The sequence below is a fragment of the Arachis ipaensis genome, chromosome B8 (genome assembly GCF_059453495.1).
Source record: "Arachis ipaensis isolate K30076 ecotype BB chromosome B8, ASM5945349v1, whole genome shotgun sequence".
In the NCBI taxonomy this organism is placed as follows: domain Eukaryota; kingdom Viridiplantae; phylum Streptophyta; class Magnoliopsida; order Fabales; family Fabaceae; genus Arachis; species Arachis ipaensis.
This window is the reverse complement of record NC_142443.1, coordinates 5850010-5871157: the sequence shown is the minus strand read 5'-3', so window position 1 is coordinate 5871157 and position 21148 is coordinate 5850010. Positions and strand designations below refer to the sequence as shown.

Genomic DNA, 21148 nt, shown 5'->3' with positions numbered 1-21148 from the left:
CATTATAGAATATAAGCACCAACCAAGTGAAATTTCGAGCCCATTCACATGCTACGCCATTACTTGTCATCAAGTTTAATTATCAACGTTGGTTGCCATTTAAGGCTCTTAAATAGTATAAAGTGGAGATGAAAATTTAATCAACTACAGGTGCAAATTAATAGATAAAAAAGAGGGAGAAATGATTAAATTTCGTGCAACTATAATATTAATTATAACTGTACTTTTGTTCGCATCTGCTCCTACGTACCATGATTAATAATAATCAATGGGAGTCTCGGGACAACTCTCATCGGATACAGCTTCTTTAGTAAAAGGTGGGGGTACAAAGGGTGGGGTTGTGCACCTTAGCAATGCCCAATTCACACCTTGAAAAAATGGGTGGTTCTTGATAGGGGAAGCCCCCATTATTGACCCAAGCCTCCTTCCGGGGTCCTTAACCAATAGCTGTGAGATAAGGTCCTTTGCCGTGGCTGGCACGCTGGGTTCCTTTGGGAACTCCAATGCTCGAGCCACGATGTTTGCTAGGGTTAGCTCATTGTCCATGCCTCTAAAGGGTGTCACACCATAAAACAATTCAAATATAAATATCCCTAAGGTCCACCAGTCGACGGCACTACCGTGTCCCTCACCGGACACAATCTCCGGGGCCAGGTACTCGTGGGTCCCAACGAATGACATGGACCGGACGTCGATGGGCTCGGCAACGAACTCGGGCCCACCACGATGGCCTTGCTTCTTCTTCTTTCGCTTGCGCTTTGGGTGAAAACATGACACCGCGGGGACTATACAGTTTGGTAGTATGCATGAGGACGATGTGAATTGGGAGGATTCAGTGTGGAGATCCTTTTGTAGGAATATATGAGGAGAGTTCTTTTGATCAGAGATGATCTGAGCCGTTGCTGTGGAGTCATCACATTTTAAGGAGAGGTCAAAGTCAGTGAGCATGATGTGGCCGTCAGATCGAACCAACACGTTCTCTGGCTTGAGATCACGGTAGACTATCCCCAACATGTGAAGGTATTCAAGTGCCACCAACACCTCTGAGGCGTAGAACCTGTGAATTAAACACCAATAGCATTGAATTAAATTTGGTATATTGTAATCTTAGTAAGTATTTTGGATATGAAGATATTGCTTGGCGTACATTTGGCATATCTATATCTATATCTATATCTATATTGGCTGTAGGGGACGATTATTGGCCAACATGACACAGTGTGCACAAGAATATTGGTTGTTAGGCCTACGGAAAGGATCAACCAAAGGAGACATCAATTATCTTGCTGTACTCTAATAAGGGTGACGTGACCTACTCTACTGCTTAATCGCAACCACCTCTTATAGGACCAGATGCTCTTCAATTCAATTTTTTATTTCACAAATTCAGTATCCAATTAACACTAAAGATTTACACTTGTAGACAATTGAATTTTTCAATCGACGGGATTCATGCTCTTTCTTTTATCCTTCTAGGATATTGATTGAATATTATAGAATACTTGTCTAAAATACATTATGTTCATTATCATACCAATAGCAACTATTGTCGGGTTGTAAGACAAGATAAATTTATTGGCTTTTGAATTTTCATATGTTGCATAATATCTTTCGGACAATGATAATGTCCTCTAAAAGAAGAAAATGAGAATAAATTCGAAAACTTTTGATGCCTCAAATAAGACGAAAAATAATGGCACCAAATCAAAATTTGGAGAATAATCTTCCCATTCCATCAAACATGTCATATTCTTATTTTTAAAGTAATGTTCTTGAAGATCGTTACTTACATGAAAGGACAGACTTTAATTTTGCTACCATTAGTATAGACGTAGGGTTTATTATTATTTTTTTTCCTTTCTTAAATCTTAATACTACGTAAGAGGCATCTAAAGTCGGAAAAAAGCTTCACGAAACGGACAAGTTATGAGACACTAATTTTCTTTAAAGAATGTCATGTATCTATTACGCTTGTGTACACTTATTTTATACATCTATTTTTATATTAAAAATAGTTGATAAAAAGTAAGTAAAGATAAAAAAATTCTTTTTATATCATTAAAAAATACCAAAAAAGATATACATAAAAGTAATGCAAACATCATTTCTTACTTTCTTTATCCCCATAAACCAGGAACAAGAAGGAACAAGCAAAAGCAAATTAAGTACGTTACGTTAGTGAAAGCGCATTTTATAATAAATGAAAACAAAACCAAATGTCTGGTTTATGAACTCTAGAAACCAGATTCAGGAGAAACATGTCCCAATCAAAGAATTAAGGGAGCACTTCGAGATTAACCTCTCATTAAAATTAAATAAATTAGATCGCCAGAAATCCTGCAAAAATTTATGCAATCAAAGATTATTTTATATCACTCAGTTGATGCCCGGATATCCTTGCATTTTATATGAACATGGTAGTATTTCCCAACCTCAAATAACGTCGAATATGAAGATTTTAGTAAAAATATTAATAAATAGCATTTCATTTTTTAATTGCAACTTTTAAGGACACCCTAACCTATATACTACTAGTAGTAATTAATCTCGCCAAAAAAGGAAAACATATCAATTAAGGAAAGGAAAATTTGTGATTTGCGATAGTCCTTAATTTACTGCAGTGCACATAAATAGAAAGCAGGTTAATTACTACGTACCACTCCACCGCTAGTAGTAGTACTACAGTAAAAATTGAGCTATTCCTTTAGCTAATTAGCTTGTATGGTGAGTGACACTAATATAGGGGGTGGATTTGACTTTTAAAAGCAGCAATTTTACCTAAATTATAGGCACATGCCAAGAATGATGATCCAATTATTATTGTTTAACGAAACACACGTGGTGGCTCAGACAAATCACGGAATCGAACGGGTTAAAGTGAGCATAAGCTGGAAAGCCTTGTCAAAAATTAATTGCACGTTGACCTACCCATCATTATGCTTATGCACAACCCTCATCTCTTTTTACTTTTTCCTTTTACTTATTTAGTTTATTTTTAAAAGAGTTTACACTGAACTAACGCAGCTAGCCCGTGAATGATTATTACTATGTAACTTTATCAGTCTATGGGCACTAACTTAAGTTCTGCCATGGACTCATGGTCATAGAAAAATTGTACATATACCCAAACAAAAATTGTACATATACCCAAACAAAAATTGTGTTTGCTTATACATTGTACTGCTATTGTTATATAAAACATAACAAAAACTTAATCCTCTTTTGCCTATTGCAAACTTAATACTCACTTAGGTGCATCTAGAATTTGATGAGCTAATTCATGTTTTGTAGTCTAACATAAGAAAAAAATACTAATAAAATACGTGGCCTGAAAATAGAATAATGGTATAACACTAGCACAATCTATTACTTTTTTATCGTAATTAGTTAATAATATTTAAAAATATTAGTTAAAAATATAACATTAAATTACTAAATTTAAACTATTAGACTGCTAACTTAAAATACTGATTAATATAAATTAAAGAAAAAGTCTTGGGACCAACAATTTTTGTGTTTTCTGGTCAGTACTTAACTATCAAAACAAAAGTGAGTGATCTCCCATCATTAGATGTAATCTCACACCATTAAAAACACTATTGATTGCCAATTAATGATTACAAATCACCAAAATTTTTTATTTTATAATTGAAAACAATAAAACACTTAAAATGCTTCCAAAATTACTAACTATGTGGTAGATTAAAAATGAGGAGTATTCTTCTAAGAAATGAAAGTGTTAAAAGTGTTTTTTTGATTAAATGAAAGATGGTGGGAATAGAGAAGGGCGGAGAAAGAATGTTCCGGCGATTGAGAAATGATGGGGACATAAGGTGGGTCCCATCCCACAGACAGAACGACAGTGCGGGGGAAGGGGGTTGGATGATCCATCACTTTCATCGTCGGTTAGGACTAATCATAACGGTTCAAGATTCCCCTAAGCTAGCTAGCTAGCTAGGCACGCCAACACCGGATCCCACTCCCTCCGCTTCCACTTCCAACTCTCATACTCACTCTCTCACACACACAATCATTAACAGCAACAACAAACAGTACGGTTACTACGCAGTTAGTTACACAAGGAATTGAGAAAGCAGTGATGAGTGTACTTACCTGACGGCGCCTTCGTTGAAGCGTTTGTTTGCCTGGCGCTGCCGGAGAACGTGGAGGTCGCCGCCGGGGCAGAACTCTGTGAGGAGGCACAGCCATTTAGGTGCTTCGATGGCGCCGTACAGCGTCGGCAAAAAAGGATGGTCCAGTAACTCCAGAATTTCCCTCTCTGTCCTCGCTCTCCCTTCCTTGCTCCTGCTAGCTAGCTCCTTCTTGTCCATCACCTTCGCCGCGAACGTTACGTCGGAGGAGGGCTTCAGCTCTGCCAGGTACACGGAGCTGATGTCGCCGGAGCCGAGGCGCCGGGAGAAGACGAGGTCGGACGGGAGGAGGATGCGACCGCCGGAGGAGGCGGAGTCGTCGTCAGAGGATCGGATCCGGTGGATTGCGGACCAGCGGGGGTCGGAGGAAGGGGCGTGGGGCTTTGTCGGAGGGAGAGGGATGCGGGCGGAGGTGGAGGCCGTGAGTGTGGTGGTTTCGGAGCCGAAGCTTGTGCTGCGCTTGATGTCGGCAGTGGTTGTGGTGGTGGCCGTGGAGGCGAAGCTGAGTGACTGGAGGTCGTCGGCGAGATCGTCCTGCCACGGCGGCGGTGCTGGTGGTGGCGGTGGGTCCATTGGAGTGTTATTGAGAGTGTTGGGGGTTTAATTTGTTATTATATACACGAGAGTGGGGAATGAGGAAAGTGGAGGGATGAAAAATAGTTGAAATAACGGGGTTGGGTTTGGTGGTGGAGTGAGTTTTATACACTACAGTCTACAGTTGATGGCTCTGAAGATAAACGAGGAAAACGGAGAAGAGAGAATGGAATGCACTTTGGGCTACGAGTATGAGTATGGGATCTCTCATTGGCCCATGTTTCTCCCCGTTATGCCACTGTTTCCATATACTTGTGCTTTTCTCTTCTATGCACAACAAACAACCCATGGGGCTCAAGCTCAACTAAATTAGCTTAATAGCTTCACTATGCAATTAAATTATACCTATTCGTCTATTACATGGCTTTGTTTTTTTATTTTTGTCACCGTTATCCAAATTTAAATTTTATATAAAATAAAATAAATTAAATACGTAAAATATGAAATAATAACAAGATTTTAATTATAAAATTATCTGACATAATAAAAAATTTATATAATTGATTAACTCATTTAAAATTGTAATATCAAAAAAAATTTAAAAATTAAATTGAGATTCTAACTATATTAATTTGATTAACTTAATTTAAGAAATCGTACTTATCTAATTTTCCTCCAAGAATAATGTTCTTACCACCCAAGAAAGAGTAAATGGGATCACAAGAAATTCTTGTGTGTTTTTTGTAGGAAGTATTTAACTCCTACCCAACTAATTCAAAAGTTAAGATACTAAGATAGGGTAATACTGAAGTATGTATAAAATTAGTTTTATTGTAAGCAAGGTACCCATAAGTCCATAACATAATTTTTTTCCCCAAAGAAACCTCTATCTATGGTATTAAATTTTATGTTCCATTATGTCAATTATGGTATTCATTATTTAGTGGGTGGGACGTATATCATAATGTAATGAAAGCCGCTAACTACTTGCATAATGCAGACAGATCTTTATCGCAAAGTGAACACTAAGAGAAGGTTCCAATTCTAATTAATGTGCAATATGCATGACCTGGGACATGGTTTCCCTTTTAGATTGAGAAGATCATTGTTATAATGTTATCCCATGCATTATATTATACTATATTCTAATTTTCTTTTATATGATAGAACCTCAAAAGCTATGGTAGCTATCATGAGCCATGTCTAAATTGATGACCCCTCTCTCAGTCTCTCTTTTCATGTCATTTGGCAATTTTACACATTAATCAATCGTCACCCACAAAAGACAACCACTCAAAACCAAATGATCCAATCCAACTTAACATGGCCCAAGCACATCAAAGTCTTCATGATGGCCTCACCATTATTATTATTATTATCATCATTATTGTGTTAAGTATAACGCGGATATAGTTAATTACTACTAATGCAATCTCAGTTTGATTTAGTACAAGCTAATAATAGGTCTAGGTTTTTTGTTTTTGTTCACATAGCCGTTTCCTTCTTGTAGAAAAACACAACAGGAAGAAAAAGCTAGTTGTCGCATAAATTTTATTCTTATTGATTTGTTTTGTTTGTGTGTCTTCAATCTTAGCGGTCAATTTTCTTCAATAATTAAGAATTTGGTTTGGATATAAATTATAAACAGTCACTTTCTGGTACTAATTGGCAAGTTGATCAAGCAGATGAAGCCCATGTGATGCTGTCACATAGATTAAGCATCCAGCTTACTTAACCAATTAAAATTCTAGATTTTGATTTATGGAACTGAGAGGTCGACAGAGTAGCCAATAAATTGAGGTTAGTTAGACAAATTATTTTAGTACAACTAATTACTATAGAATTTTAGATACGGTTATACTTATTCATAGCTTGACGTTTCAACGCTAACTATATATGTGTATACAATATTGGAAATACTTGAGCAATACGTAAGAACGGAATTGATGAGAAACATGCATTTATGTTCACAAATATTTCCGAAGACAACCATTAGTAAAGTAGGAATTGATCAGAAAACTGCCAAGTGCCAACACAGCTAATCTATAATCACTTTACACATTTGAAAAATTTTGAGAATCAATTCACACATTTTTAAATTTAGGAATAAGATGCAAATGATATAATCATATAAAGTTCACAAGAGTATAATTAACCCCATATTATTATGACACATGCCATGATTTCAAAGTTGATTAGGGTCCCAGGGTGAACTAAATCTCAAGGAAAGGAAACCAGACCCTAGAAAAAAGGAGAGAAGGGAAGACATTTGGCTCATGTCTGAACCTGAAATCACTATTATTTCGCACAATTATCTACAGGAATAATATTTTCATAGTTATTGTTACTTTAATACAACAGTATGTTACAAAACATATATCACTATCCAAATCAAATCAAAATTTCAAACTATCAACTCAAACTATGAAGCTCTGCTTCTTCCTACCTCGTTTCCTTCTTCTTGGGTTTGCGCTGATCATACAAGAAAGGGCATTTATCAGCTCTGGATCCTCTTCATTAATGAGGAACTTAGCAGCATCCGGGTTGGCAAGTAGTTGTTTCGCCACAAGGTATCCAGCAATAGACCAAGTCTGAAAAAGCCGTGCTTGCTTCCCAATAAATCTAGCTCGTTTGGTGTCATAATACTCAGGCCACTTGTCTTTTGATATGCGCCTCTCAGCAACTTGGACGGCCTTTGAAGCAATATCTGCTCTATTCATCTTAATGCACGCAACAGTAACCTGCCAAAAAGATAAAAAAAAAATGAAACCTTTGTGATAATCATCAATTGACAATTTGTGCACACCACTTCTAGTAAGAACTGTAATGTAGGTGTGGAAAGTTTCTGAAAAAAGTCAGAACTTCGACCAAATGGAAAAAGGAAATATATCATTTTTGTTCGAATTGCCTCTCATTTGCCTTGAACAATTTAGCTTAAGTTTTTGGATAACCAACAGATAGACGAGGCCCATTGGTTGGCAGATGAGGGTAGCATAGATAGTATCTGTTAAGAGAAAGAAGAGGCAGGACAAGGGACTAACCTGCCAGAGCAAAGTTGGTCACGACCCTCCATTGTGGTAGGACCAAGGACTGCAAGGGAAATAAAAGGTGAATGAAAATGATTGAAACTAAGTTTATAACATTGGATAGAGTAATGTGGAATGGCATACGTGTTCTTGGGATCACTTCCGGCAATAATCCGCCATTCCTGTCCGTTGAGAGCAGGGTAACATATCTTGAATGGCATGTCAGCTACTAATTCTGCCCATTTTGCTTCAATAAGGTCTAAAATTGCATGTGATTGTTCTGCAGTGGCCAGACTACTTACAATGGACCACAAGTTTCCAAGGGAGAAGAAACGGAAGCCCATGTGAGCCAGTTGCAGGTTACCAATCAAATAGCCTCCTTTGCTTGGCATAAATTCAACCAACCATGGAGGAATTTGCTCTGGATATATATTGAATTCGTTAACAGCATCATAGGAGTATTCCTGTGTCTTGTATCTGTAGATTTCATTGACTTTTCTCATATCAATCCAGTAATACTCCCTTATATGAAATGCTAATGCAACTAGACGATTGTGAAGTGCTCAAATAAGATCAGCTGATCCATCTTCTGGAGTAGGCATGTCATGTGCACAAAGTAGTGCTGAATAAAACAATGCCTGTTGGAACAAAAACAAGCATGGAGTTTCAAATTAGTATTCATTGGCTAGGGTCCATATCCTCATAAGAAGATGGCTATTTTAGAAGCAAAAATAGGAGCAACTAACTTGTACCTCCAAAGGGTGACCATGTATTCCCATCCGACGATCTATCATACATGGACCATCGGTAACCAGCAAAGTAGGAAACATATCAAAACCATCAGCCAGGCACAGCTTTAAAATCATCTTAATTCCAGTTTGCACATCAACTCTCTCTTGCACGGATAAGTCTCCAGTGCATTTTCCATATGCTCACAACAATATAATGCATAATCCTGCCAATAGAATACTATAGTGTTACTACTTAATGCAGCATCAGGAAAATTAAAATTTTAAAAAAGGGAGAAAAAGAAAGATTCATGTATGAACTAATAATTAAGAGTCATAGAACAGTAAGATTTGCCACCAGAATCAACTGGTGCAAGTGTGCAACACGACCAATTGCAGCTTCACCAAAATCAGGATCCAAGACATCTTCGGTTGCAGCATCACCTCCATCTAGGAGAATAGTCCGCACCTTGAAACTAGCAGGCATCAACCTTGACCAGGACTATGACAATCCATGGTTTTCTCCCAACTCTGCCAAAACCTGATTAGTTATTACCCTACCAACTAGCATAACTAGTAAAGATGAATAAACCATCAAGTAAAATTTCAAGAAATTACCTGTAACCGAAGGGTATGAAGAATAAAACTCCGCACTATACATACTCCCCTTTCAAGAGGAAAGCTATCCCAGAAGGTACAAGTCACAGATAAAGACCTGATCATAGTTCAATATAACAGTACTGCTAGGATCATTAGCAGCAATGGTTCCAATGGGATTATTATTACAGTAATAAACAAAAGAGTTCCTCAGTAAATCCCATGCTTCATCCTCTATCGAATTCTCGCTGAACTTGTTCAATGAATCTCTACGAAGTCCATCAATATGCAACTTGTCCTTAGATGTAACACCTCCATTATCATGTTTTACCACAACATCTAACCCCATCACTTCTCCACGTCGTGCACTCTCAGTCACAATCTCATCAAGAGAACCTGAATTCTGTCTTTTATCCAACTTAGACTGGGCACCTTTATGATCGTTATTTGTGTTTCCATTGACACGTTCAACCCGTTTACAGTTACAAACAAGAGATTCCAATTTATTAGTACCGTGAAACACATGCTTCCCCTTAGAAGCATGGAATTGTCTTGAACTAATTTGTGCTTGGACATGCACTGAACTTCTTTTCCTTGTGTTAAATCCCTTGGATTTATTGGACCTCACATAATGAAAATCATAAGAACTTGAACCACACACAACTTGCAGAACAGCTTCTGAAGCAGCCATGACTCTGACCTGTTTTATTGATCCTCTCTTAAGAATCAAAATATCGAACAGAAGATGAACAGCAAAAATAAAAACAATTAATATTATTAGTAATCATTAATCACACTGTGACTATATGAAAGCAAATGTGATATCATGGTGCTAAATAGTAAATGCCACTAAGTATATAATATCATATAGTATAAGAACGAACAGTAACATCATAATCAACACAGTTTTCTGAATTCTGAATTCTAATCATAACTATCTTCAGCTGAACAAAGAAACGAAGAATTCAAATAAACGGTGAAAATTACTAATAATAGAGGAAGATGAAATACAGCACACAAAAAATTGTTGTTTCATATGATCTCAACAAGGGAAGTATCTTTACCTGTGAATTGTAGTTGAAAATCCTCGGTTTTCCCCTTCGAACCTCTTCGTTTTTCATCGGTAGGGGAAATGAAAATCTAGAGGCGAAACGACGCCGTTTCGCGCGAACTCCATCGTCATAAGGAAATTAGCCTGGTCCAGTTTATTAACCCGAAAAGAGGAAAGGGCAGTAACGTAATTTTGTGATGTGCGGCTATCTTGGTCAATCGAAGACGCTAGATTGTTTCAGAGATTCAGGAACAGAAGGGCGTATTCATCTCCGTTTCTCTCAGCTCCCACATTTTCGAAGACCCGTTTCCTTCGTTCAGAGTGAGCTTCTTTTTCTTCTAATTCTTTTCTCTGTTGCTTAGTACAGTTATTCATTTCTTGTCCCTTTTTACTTTGTACGCTCCGTGTTTTCTGCAAGTCCCGGTTTCACTCATGCTACGCTAGCTGCGATTCTCCTTTTTTTTTTTAATTCAAAAAAGGGAAAATTGATTAGGTGTTGTGACATTGGATCGAATATTGTTGAAATTGTTGTCAAAACATAAACGGTAGTGCATATTTTTGTTAGGATTAGTTGGATTATTTGATGCAATGTAATGCCCTAACAAGGTACTTGGGGAAAAAATATTATTGTATTCGGAATGCAGTTTGGTTTAGGGGTGGTTTGTTCTGTTCCTACTTTTTTAACTTGAGGGATCATATTTATTTTACTACGAAACCATCACAAGTTTGAAATGCTAGAATTTGATTGGGCGTGCAGTTATGTTCATTAAAATGAAACAACCATGTATTGTTGAAAGTAGCCACTTTAGTTGATAGAAATTATTGGTGGGTTGTGTGGATAGTTCAATAGTTATATTCACTGTATTGTGGCTTTTAATCTGTATTTTATTTTTTGCTTGTGTTTCATGCCTGATTTGGCTTCAAGTATTTCTCTTTGGATAGTGCCCTTTATTCTTCACAAATCCCCCCCCCCCCCCCCCTTTCTTTTGGAAAAGCATTTGAGATTGTTGTTCATTATGTTACGCAGGATGACGGAACCACCTTTCAGACCACGAGAGAAGCTTGTTGAGAAGCAAAAGTATTTCCAGAATATCCATAAACATACGTACTTGAAGGGACCATATGATAAGATTACATCTGTTGCAATCCCAGTTGCTTTGGCAGCAACTTCATTGTACATGATCGTAAGTTGGTTATTTTACTGAAAAACTTGCATGATTGAACATGTTCAGCAAGTCTTCTCTCATTTCCTTTTTTTTCAGGGACGAGGGATCTATAACATGTCGCATGGGATAGGAAAGAAAGAATGATTTGGCAAGTTCTGATGGAGGAAGTGGCTGTTTTGTGGCACAAACCTCACTGTCCTCAACTTGTGCCATTTTCTTTGCTTTTATGCTTGCTACCTTATTAGTTTGCATATCATCCACGGAAATTTAGACCTGAATGAAAATAATTAGTTTGTTTGATTTGATGTATCAGATTGGTGACTTCAACTGCATGTTCCTTTTTAATGCTTTGGTGTATCATCACCAGAAGGTTCAATTTATGCTTCTCCATGTTTGGTTTGTATAACATCTTGTCATAAGCTTTAGTCTTTGATTGTTAGAACCATTATTATATGGGTTTTTTATAATGAAAATAAATTATTCATAATGTTGAGATAATTAAATTATTAGAAAACTTGGATATGTGAGCTTATTTATAGCGTCTTTTTAAAAATATTTCATGTTGCATAGTTACATGAAAGTTGGAAACACTATTAAATTTTGCAAAAACAGAATAAGCTTGAAGATTTCATTATTGAAAATTCATCAGTTATAGGTATCTTTGCCCATTTTGAGTGGTGAGATAGGGCGACAAATGCACAATGTCTCTAAAGAAATTATTCTTAAAAGTTGAACTTTCTTTTTCACAAAAATTAACGATAAGCCTTTTAAATTAAAATTTTTTAAAAATAATAAATAAACTTTAAAAGTACATGTGACATTCGTCATTCTATTATCAAACTATTAAATAAAATGTATTACTAGAAAGATCAATTAAAGATAAGTTGACATGTAAAATAGGAGGAAACTAATTTCAATATGATTAATACTCCACATACAAGCGTTTTTTTGTATAAGTCATACAAGTCACTTATATTCACGTGTTTTCACGTTTTTCTTTTGTGCTTCTTCTTCTTATTCTTTTTTCTCTGTGTCTCTTTTTCTTCTTTTTCCGTACCTCTTCTTTTTTTTCGTAATTTTTCTGTGCCTCTTCTTCTTATTCCTTTTTTTCTGTGCCTCTTTTTCTTCTTTTTCCGTACCTCTTCTTCTTTTTCGTAATTTTTCTCTTTTGTTATGGTCGTCATCAACATCACCTCTTCCTCCTCCTGTTCTTCCTTCTTCTTTTTTCATTAGAATTTTTTCTCCTCTTTTCTTTTTCTCTTTCTCCTCCATCATGTTGTTGAAGATAACAAATAATTCAGGTTCAGATTGTCAATTGAACCAGAACAAAATTAATTATTGTTTTTAATCCAATCAAGTGGCTAATATGTGGTTCAATTCAGAAGAAAAAATATAGCATTAGAGAAAACATTTTTCTGCAACAAATTTGGATGTAACACGAAAATATTTGGGTGTATTTTAAGAATTTTTGGGTGTATTTTTATTCTAATAAGTTTTGCATAATTCAAAACTCTTCTTCTTCATCCTCCTCATCTTCTACTCTCTTTTTTTTATCGTCATCACCATCTTCTTTTTTTCTTATTCATTTTTTTTTTATTTTACCTTTTCAAGTTTCTTTTTGTTTTACTCTCTTAATAAGAATAAAAACAAAAAAATCAAACAAAAAAAGAAGAAACACATAATGCTGCAAAATTACTTAGAATAGAATGAACTTACATTCATTTAACTAAAAGAAAGAAATAAATAAGAAAAAGAAGAAGAAGAAGAAAAATGCAGTATTAGAGAAAATATTTTTCTGTATTTGTAGCAAATTTGGGTATAACACGAAGATATTTGGATATAACACGAAGATATTTGGGTGTATTTTTATTCTGATAAATTCTGCATAATTCAAAACTCTTCCTCTTCCTCCTCTTCATCTTCTACTGCTTCTTCTTCCTCTTCTTATTTCGTTTTCTTATAATTCTTTTTGAGAGAAAAAATCAAACAAAGAACAAAAAAAAAATACATAATGTTGAAAAATCAATAGAAAGATGAGGAGGAAAAAAATGCAGCAACTACAGGAATAAAAAAAACAATGATGAAGATGAAACATGCGAAGAAAAAGGAGGAGAAACGCAAAGAAGGAAGAGGAGGTGGAGAAGGAGGAACGTGAAGAAGAAGCATCTTCCATAATGGTGAGTGAGAGCACACTTTGGAAACGATTGAGTGGCGCGGGTCATCACGCTCCAGCAGGTGAATATAGTTTTTGTTAGACTTGCCCCAACTTGTAAGACTTGTAAACCAAAAAGCTCTCTTTTAATATGATGTAAATGTTAGTGTAAAACATTAATATTGGATTAGAATGGTGTAATATATGAAAAATTAAAATTTTAATTATTTTTTTATAGTTGACAAATATATTAACATGAAAAATAAAAAAAGGGTAAAAAACCCAAATAAGCCAAGGAGAGCTCAAAATTACCCAAATCAGCCAAACGAAAAATCCATACCTGAATCAACCAGGACGAATTATTATATAATTCGAATCAATAAGATTCGAATTATACTCTCAAGTAATTCGAAGTTATATAATTCGAATTATCTCCATGCAACAAATGAACGTAATTCGAATTGATATGATTCGAATTGATATCATGTAATTCGAAACAATAAGTTTCGAATTAAACTTACCTATTTCGAATTTAGTTAATTCGAATTACTAGGAGAAGTTCACTTTAGAGAGGTTCGAATCTAGTTGATTCGAATTAGGGTTAAAATTGATTTGCATAGTAATTCGAATCAAGTTGATTCGAATTACAACTGTTTCGGCTATAAAAGGAGTTCGAACCAAGTTCATTCGAATCAGTTTCTCTTTCTCTAACCCCACCAAATCCCAGAGAAAAAGACCAACCTTTCGTACGAGTAAGACCAGAGCGGCTTTTTTTGTCGATGGGGGACGATCCGGGAAGGCTTTATCGTTTGGATGGTGTTGCTCATATCGCCGGTGTGATCAACGACGAGGTTAGTGGTTTATGAAAGCGTTTTATGATAACGGTATTTGTTAATGGTTTTTGATAATGGTTTATGTTACTGTTAGTGGTCTAGGATAGTGGTTTAGGATAGTGGTGTAGGCTAGTGGTTTTTTGTTAATGGTTTTTTATAGCGGTTTATTTTAGTGTTAGCGGTTTAAGCAAGCAGTTTAGGCCAGTGGTTTTTGTTAGTGGTATTTGAAATTGTTTTTTGTAAGCGGTTTGTGCTAATTGTTTTGGATAGTGGTTTTAGTGATGGTTAGCGGTTTAGGGGGGTGGTTTTAGTTGGTGGTGTATGGTAGTGGGTTTTGTTAATGGTTTTTTATGGGGGTTTATTTTAGTGTTAGCAGTTTAACTAAGCGGTTTAGCGGTTAACGGTAGTGGTTTATGATAAATGTGATCATGCATCTGTTTTTGTTAATGGTATTTGCACTAGGTTTGAGTGAGCGGTTTGTGTATAAAATGTTGGTCGTTTGTTTCATATATCTTTTACTCATCACGATTTATTTTCTGGTTCCTTATGAAACATATTGTATATGTTAGTGGGATGTGCATCTGTTCTAATTATGCGGTTTATGTACTGGCTAGCCTCGTCGTTGCATATCCAGCGTTAGGCGGCAGCAGGGGATGCGTCTTGATGAGAGGTACGTTCCGTACTTGCAGATGGCCGGATTGTACCATCTTGCGAGACTGAATGACAGATGGTTCCGACTAGACGAGCCCCTAGTCAGCGCATTCGTCGAGAGGTGGCGGCCTGAGACGCACACCTTCTACATGCCGTTCGGAGAGTGCACCATCACGCTTCAGGACGTCGCATACCAGCTGGGGTTGCCAGTGGACGGAGATTACGTTAGTGGTTGCCTGACAGACTTCCACCTTTACATTGAGGGTGGGAGACCTGCTTGGCAGTGGTTCCATGAGTTGCTCGGTGTTTTACCTCCCGAGAACCAGGTGCAGAAATTCGCAGTCAACTGCACCTGGTTTCAGGAGACATTTGCAGAGTGTCCAGACGGGGCTGATGAGGAGACAGTTAGGCGCTTTGCCCGGGCCTATATCATGATGTTATTGGGCACGCAGCTCTTTGCCGACAAGTCCGGCAATCGTATACACATCAGATGGCTACCTTATGTTGCTCGGCTTGAGGAGATGGGTCGCTACAGTTGGGGGTCGGCGGCACTTGCATGGTTGTACAGGTGTATGTGCCGAGTCGCCAACAGACATGTGGTGAAGTTAGCTGGCCCTTTACAGTTACTACAGTCTTGGATATTCTGGAGGTTTCCCACTCTTAGACCATCTGGGTATGATGAGTTTAGCTGGCCCCTTGCCTCGAGGTACCGTTATTGTTTTGTACTATATATTCTTCTTGTATTTATTTTTGATTATGAAACCAATTTTAATGTTTCTCGTACGCAGATGGTCTGGTTACAATCCTGGGATTAGCAACAAGGGACCTCGGGTACAGATAGCTCGCCTGAAGATCGACTTGTTACAGCCTCGGCAGGTAAGTACACAGAACATATGTGTATCTGAAGTCATTGTTTCAGTTTAAATTGTCTAACGTTTTTTTTTTTTATTTTTCCAGTTCATATGGATGCCCTATAGCGCACTCGACGTCATCCAGGTTGTACATCCGGAGGTCTTGGAGCCTCGGCATACGATGTTATGGCGGTGCAGGACGTCCCTGATTTACTTTGCAGTTGTTGAGTGGCATCAGGTTGATAGAGTTTTACCTCAGTTTGGCGGCGTTCAGCCCATACCGTCTCCCGCCTTGAACATCGACTTCTTGATGTCGAAGGACGAGAGAGGAGGTGACCGTTGGTTCCCGGCACAGTACGCTGACTGGCATCTTCACTGGCAGGAGCGTGCGGAGCACATTCTACAGTTTGACATCGTCCCCGACCCCGGTCCGTCACATGATTTCTTGACATGGTGGTATCAGCACGGAAAGAGGTTTTTGTCGCCGGAGATGTTACTGGGGGATCCGAGAGGTATTCCTATTCCGGATGAGGCTACGCAGAGGGGTGCAGGTCGACTTCCAGATATGGACCAGGTCGAGGACGTTCCTGACAGACGTCGTATTGAGCGGAGAGCACGAGTTGGGACACGTCGTAGCCATCGTGAGTGGAACGGGGTGGATCTTGCTATGGATGACGTCGACCCCCCAGTTAGGGGTGGGGGGAGAGTTCGTGGTCGTGGAGGCAGGAGGAGAGTGGGTGCTGCTAGAGAGGGTGCCCATATGCCTAGGGGAGGTGATGTTGCGGGGGTTGATAGGGCCCATCAGGGCGGGCATGAGGGTGGGTCGCGTGGATCTGGTATGGGAGATCCCACGACTCACACTGATGCTGGGCTTGGTGGTGGAGGTCTTGGAGATTACTTCGTAGGTGTTCCCGGTGATGATCATACCCTTCAGGAGAGTACTCCATGGGTGAGTCCGAGCTCGATGTTTGGAGACTTGCTTGCTAGTGATGGCATTGTGGCCGAGTTCGGTGGACCGCATTTCCTTGATGATATCCGGACCATCATGCAGGAGGATGAGGCTGCAGCCGGACGGGTTCAGACGACAGGAACACAGGCACCCCTGGATGTAGATCTGAACGAGCCTGCCACGGTAGCTCATCCGCATCCTTTTGCCATGGGTGGGACCCCAGCATCGGCCCAGACTAATGGGTCACATTCAGTTGCCGGCCCGTCATCATCCAGACCCGTGCATGTTGCACCTGTGACCCCGAGACAGCCAGTTCCGGATGATAGCGACGAGTCGATTGAGGATGAGGAGCCACTTATACGGAGGAGTTTCCGGACACGGGTGCCACGCCGTTGCGGCACTGGATCGCACCTATTTAGATGATTTATGGATAGTGGTGTATGTCATGTTGTTATATTTATATTGTGTACCTTATTGGTTGGTTATCATTGTTATGGTATGTACGTTGTAGTTATGTTATTTGATGTTATGGTATGTACTTTATTGTTTTGTTATGTCATTTACTATGATCTCTTCTACTTTTCTGTTATGATATATAGTTTGATGTTATGTTATTCATTATGAGTCATCCCTCGCGGTAATGTTGTTTGTTTTAGATACTAATTTCAATCATTTAAAACATATTCAGCAGAAATATTTGGTATGAATAACAAGTTTCATTACTAATAGGAAACAACTTAGTACAAAGGAGCACAATGGTTGCTAACTGAAGTAGAAGACAAGTGCTAATAGATTAACAAATCTCCTATTGATTTCCAGCAGTCCCACTGGGGCCTGCGCCTTGTGGACAACTACGCCTGGTGTGACCTGGTTGCCTGCAGAGGCCACATCTCTTTGGCCGGTTCGGATCTGCTTCATCCATGTTGGTGCGGATTCTTGTGGATCTAGGACGACCCTCCCGCGCACGCCTCATATTCGGATCCGGTATAACGGTTGGCCCTGCATAAGGTGGCCAGAAACCCTCTGGAATGGGAGGTGTAAATCCCATCTGATAGACACCGAAAACGGAACTAAGGCGATAGACCTCGTGGACGTAGGGCTGCCATGTAAGTCGTGAATAAGCACAGCATGTCAGTGCGTGCGGACAGGGAAAATGAAGTGCTTGGAAGTATCCACAATCACAAGTCTTAGACCGTAATGAGACCCTGTACGTACCAAGGGAGAATGAACCTGTCGGAGTCGTCTCAGCAACGGTGTATTCCGAGTTTTCCCTGTCGTAAACAGTCACCGTGAAGCACCTGGCTGTCTTCAGGTTGGCCTCGATACACTTTACTAGGTATTGACTGAATTGTTGTCCAGTACCCATCTGAGCCTCGGCCTCCCTACCCTTACGGACAAATAGCTCAGCTAGCCTTCCGTATGTGGCCTTCACCAGCGAGCAAACAGGGAGGTTTCTTACCCCCTTCAGGATTGAGTTGACACATTCCGAAATATTGGTCGTCATGTGCCCGAATCTCCGACCCTCATCACAGTACTGTGTCCACAACGAATACTCGATTCGGTTCACCCAGTCACACATTGTCGGATTCTCAGAGCGCAGAATGTCAAACCAGTAGTCGAACTCCACTTCAGTCTTCGCATATGCGGCGTTAACAAGAAGCCTCCGGGCATCTTTTCCCTTGAACGTCAATGCAAAATTCGATGCAACGTGTCGAATGCAGAACGCCCGGTACGCAGCTGGGGGTAGCCATCCCCCATCCGGAGCCTCGAGGGCTGCCTTGATGCCGTTATGTCTATCTGAAATAACTAACAGACCCGGCTGAGGTGTAACGTGCTCACGGAGGTGGGAAAGAAAGAAAGACCATGACTCAGCATTCTCACCCTCGACTAGTGCAAATGCCACGGGGAGGATGTTCGAGTTTCCGTCCTGTGCAATGGCGACTAGCAGTGTTCCCCCATACTTCCCATATAGATGGGTGCCATCAATACTCACCAAAGGCTTGCAATGACGGAATGCCTGGATACAAGGGGGGAAAGTCCAGAACAGCCTATGAAAATAAACTTGAGACTCGTCAACCTGTCCCCCAACTCGAACAGGGCAAGTCCTGAGGACGGCTACAGTGCCAGGCATCGTCAGCTGAACTCCTAAAACCCACCTAGGGAGCTCATTGTACGACTCGTCCCAGTCCCCATATATGACGGCAACGGCCTTCTGCTTCGCCATCCATACCCTCCTGTACGTTGGCCTGAACCCAAAGTGTGCGGCCGTGGCATTTTGAAGCACCTTGATGTTCACAGCTGCATCAGCCCTAACCATCGGCATAATGAAGGTGGATATCAATGGTAGTCCAGACTCCTATGGTCGCTGGAGATGGAGCTGGCGAGACATGTATGCGGACCGTTGTATCGCTTCACTTCCCAGATACCCTTCCGCTGTCGGAGACTCATCCGAATGAGCCATGTGCACCCATTCCCAAACTCAGAACACTTTCCCACATACCTGCGATAGTCAGACTCAACGACCTTGTACTGGACCCCTCGGCGGATACTGTACGTCTTCACATTGAACAGCGCCTCATCTTTATCCTGAAATTGTTGGCCAACCTGAAACTCGTTCATACCGGCAGACCCCTCGGTATCTCTAGCGCCAAATCCTGAGGGCAGCAGAGCATTTTCGTCCTGCCGCATGGCATCCAGGTCCAACGAGGAAAAATGGGGTGGATACTGCTGTATGCCAGAACTAGATCCACCTGTAGCCCTTCTCGGAACAGTAGTTCCAACATCATCGCCGCTTTCATCAGCGATCATATCCGGCTCCACGTCATCGTCATCTGGATCATCAAACAAACCATCACCAACACCAGCCGGTGTGGGACAATGTACCTCGGTGGGAATATGTTCCCCATGCCGAACCTCATCTCCAACATTCCCGCCGAGATCGACGGCAAACGAAGGGGACGCAACAGGCTGCATCGGTGGCTCATACACAGGAGCAGAGGACGAAGCAACAGCAGGTCTCGAGCTCGAGCCGGCAACCGCGGCTATAGTATTGGCATTCCGGTTTGAACCACCCGAGCTAGATACCACATCAACCAACTTAGCCAACAACTCTGGTGTCCTTACCTCGGGAAACTGCCTACGACAAAGAAACATAACCTGCAAGTCCTCGTTACTACAGATTGTGGAACAATCAAACTTCACGGTGTCATGGAGCACCGCTGTTGGAATGCGGTAGAAAAACTTCTTGACCCTTTTAACTCCTTCGAGACCAAGCTTATCCAGCACACAGCTAACAAGAGCATCGTAGGTGGTTGTTGGCGTCACGATAATACATAGGGGATCCTTATCAGTGAACTTCACGCCGGATCGAGTTTTTCTCTTAATCGACCCTCTATAATGTACCAACACTAGGAAACTCTCCTCACTAGCCATCTCCCCACTTTGTTGAGAGCATCATGAGTTCACAGCATATATATATAGCTCTGGTTCGTGCTATATATATATAATTCGAAACAATTTGTTTCGAATTATGTTGTATCACAACCTAACCTAGTAATTCGAATTAACTAACCTCGAATTCCTTACTTATAATTCGAGACAATTTGTTTCGAATTATGTTGTATCACAAGCTAACCTAGTAATTCGAATTAATTAAACTCGAATTCTTTATTTATATTTCGAAACAAATTGTTTCGAATTACCTTATTTTGTTACCTTCATAGTAATTCGAATCATATTGATTCGAATTACTTTAACTCGTTGCATGCACATAATTCGAATTATATCAATTCGAATTACTTGAGAGCATAATTCGAATCTTATTGATTCGAATTACATAATAATTCGTCCTGGTGGATACAGGTGAAGATTTTTGATTTGGCGGATTTAGGTAATTTGGAAGTCTCCTTGGTTTATTTGGGTTTTTTACCCATAAAAAAAAGTATCATAACATTCAATCCAAGAATTAAAATCATAAATAAGAAACACTCATGAATCTTGTCACTTCTATGGTCTCTACATAAGTAAACTTAGTCATCACAGTGAGTCAGTAATCCAATCCAAGGTGGAAAAAAGGGAACTAAAGAGCAATACGACACTTTAATTTCAAAAAGATTTCTATTTTAACACTTCAAGTACTTAATGATTAAACATATACACCTTAAAAAAATCACTTCTTGAAAAAAAAAATTTAAATTAAAATGTATATATTTAAATTAAGTTTCAAGAAATGAAAGTATAATAATAAAAATCTTTGAATTACTAAAGCATATACATTTAATTTTCTAGAGACTAACTTGAAATCCTACAAGAAACTAAAGTATAAATTTGCATACCAAAATTTCTAAAACAAAGTTGGAAAAGTAAACTAGTTAACCAATGATGTTGAGTGTTGATCGTGCAAAATCCAAAACTGGAAACGGACAGCACAATGCCCACCATCTTCCTAACTCCTAAAGAA

General features: G+C 39.3%; 5 protein-coding genes and 2 pseudogenes across 6 annotated transcripts; 2 read left to right on the top strand and 5 right to left on the bottom strand.

The window, feature by feature from the left end:
* Positions 1-182: 182 nt before the first annotated feature.
* On the bottom strand, positions 183-4867 carry LOC107613700 (Protein kinase superfamily protein). The gene is made up of 2 exons (XM_016315809.3): positions 4114-4867; positions 183-1057 (listed from the first exon to the last, which is right to left on the bottom strand). The coding sequence occupies exons 1-2, from the start codon at positions 4722-4724 to the stop codon at positions 256-258; spliced, it is 1413 nt and encodes a 470-aa protein (XP_016171295.1). The 5' UTR covers positions 4725-4867; the 3' UTR covers positions 183-255.
* A 2074-nt stretch (positions 4868-6941) lies between these two features.
* On the bottom strand, positions 6942-10238 carry LOC107613577 (alkaline/neutral invertase E, chloroplastic-like; annotated as a pseudogene). Its single transcript, XR_015896197.1, has 7 exons — positions 10101-10238; positions 9058-9754; positions 8798-8970; positions 8464-8666; positions 7856-8349; positions 7727-7775; positions 6942-7426 (listed from the first exon to the last, which is right to left on the bottom strand). The product of XR_015896197.1 is annotated as an alkaline/neutral invertase E, chloroplastic-like (transcript).
* LOC148547068 (alkaline/neutral invertase E, chloroplastic pseudogene) lies at positions 7103-8214 on the bottom strand (annotated as a pseudogene).
* A 30-nt stretch (positions 10239-10268) lies between the features above and the next one.
* Positions 10269-11740, top strand: LOC107613578 (uncharacterized). Its single transcript, XM_088496434.1, has 3 exons — positions 10269-10408; positions 11115-11271; positions 11350-11740. The coding sequence occupies exons 2-3, from the start codon at positions 11116-11118 to the stop codon at positions 11395-11397; spliced, it is 204 nt and encodes a 67-aa protein (XP_088352560.1). The 5' UTR covers positions 10269-10408; position 11115; the 3' UTR covers positions 11398-11740.
* A 3151-nt stretch (positions 11741-14891) lies between these two features.
* On the top strand, positions 14892-17112 carry LOC107634757 (protein MAINTENANCE OF MERISTEMS-like). The gene is made up of 3 exons (XM_021117462.2): positions 14892-15595; positions 15678-15765; positions 15847-17112. Exons 1-3 carry the CDS (start codon positions 14892-14894, stop codon positions 17110-17112), a joined length of 2058 nt encoding a protein of 685 aa, XP_020973121.2.
* Positions 17113-17494: 382 nt separating this feature from the next.
* Positions 17495-19006, bottom strand: LOC107647093 (uncharacterized). The gene has a single exon (XM_016351219.2). The coding sequence runs from the start codon at positions 19004-19006 to the stop codon at positions 17495-17497; it is 1512 nt and encodes a 503-aa protein (XP_016206705.2).
* Positions 19007-19026: 20 nt separating this feature from the next.
* On the bottom strand, positions 19027-20121 carry LOC148547067 (uncharacterized). The gene has a single exon (XM_088495277.1). The coding sequence runs from the start codon at positions 20119-20121 to the stop codon at positions 19027-19029; it is 1095 nt and encodes a 364-aa protein (XP_088351403.1).
* Positions 20122-21148: the final 1027 nt, after the last annotated feature.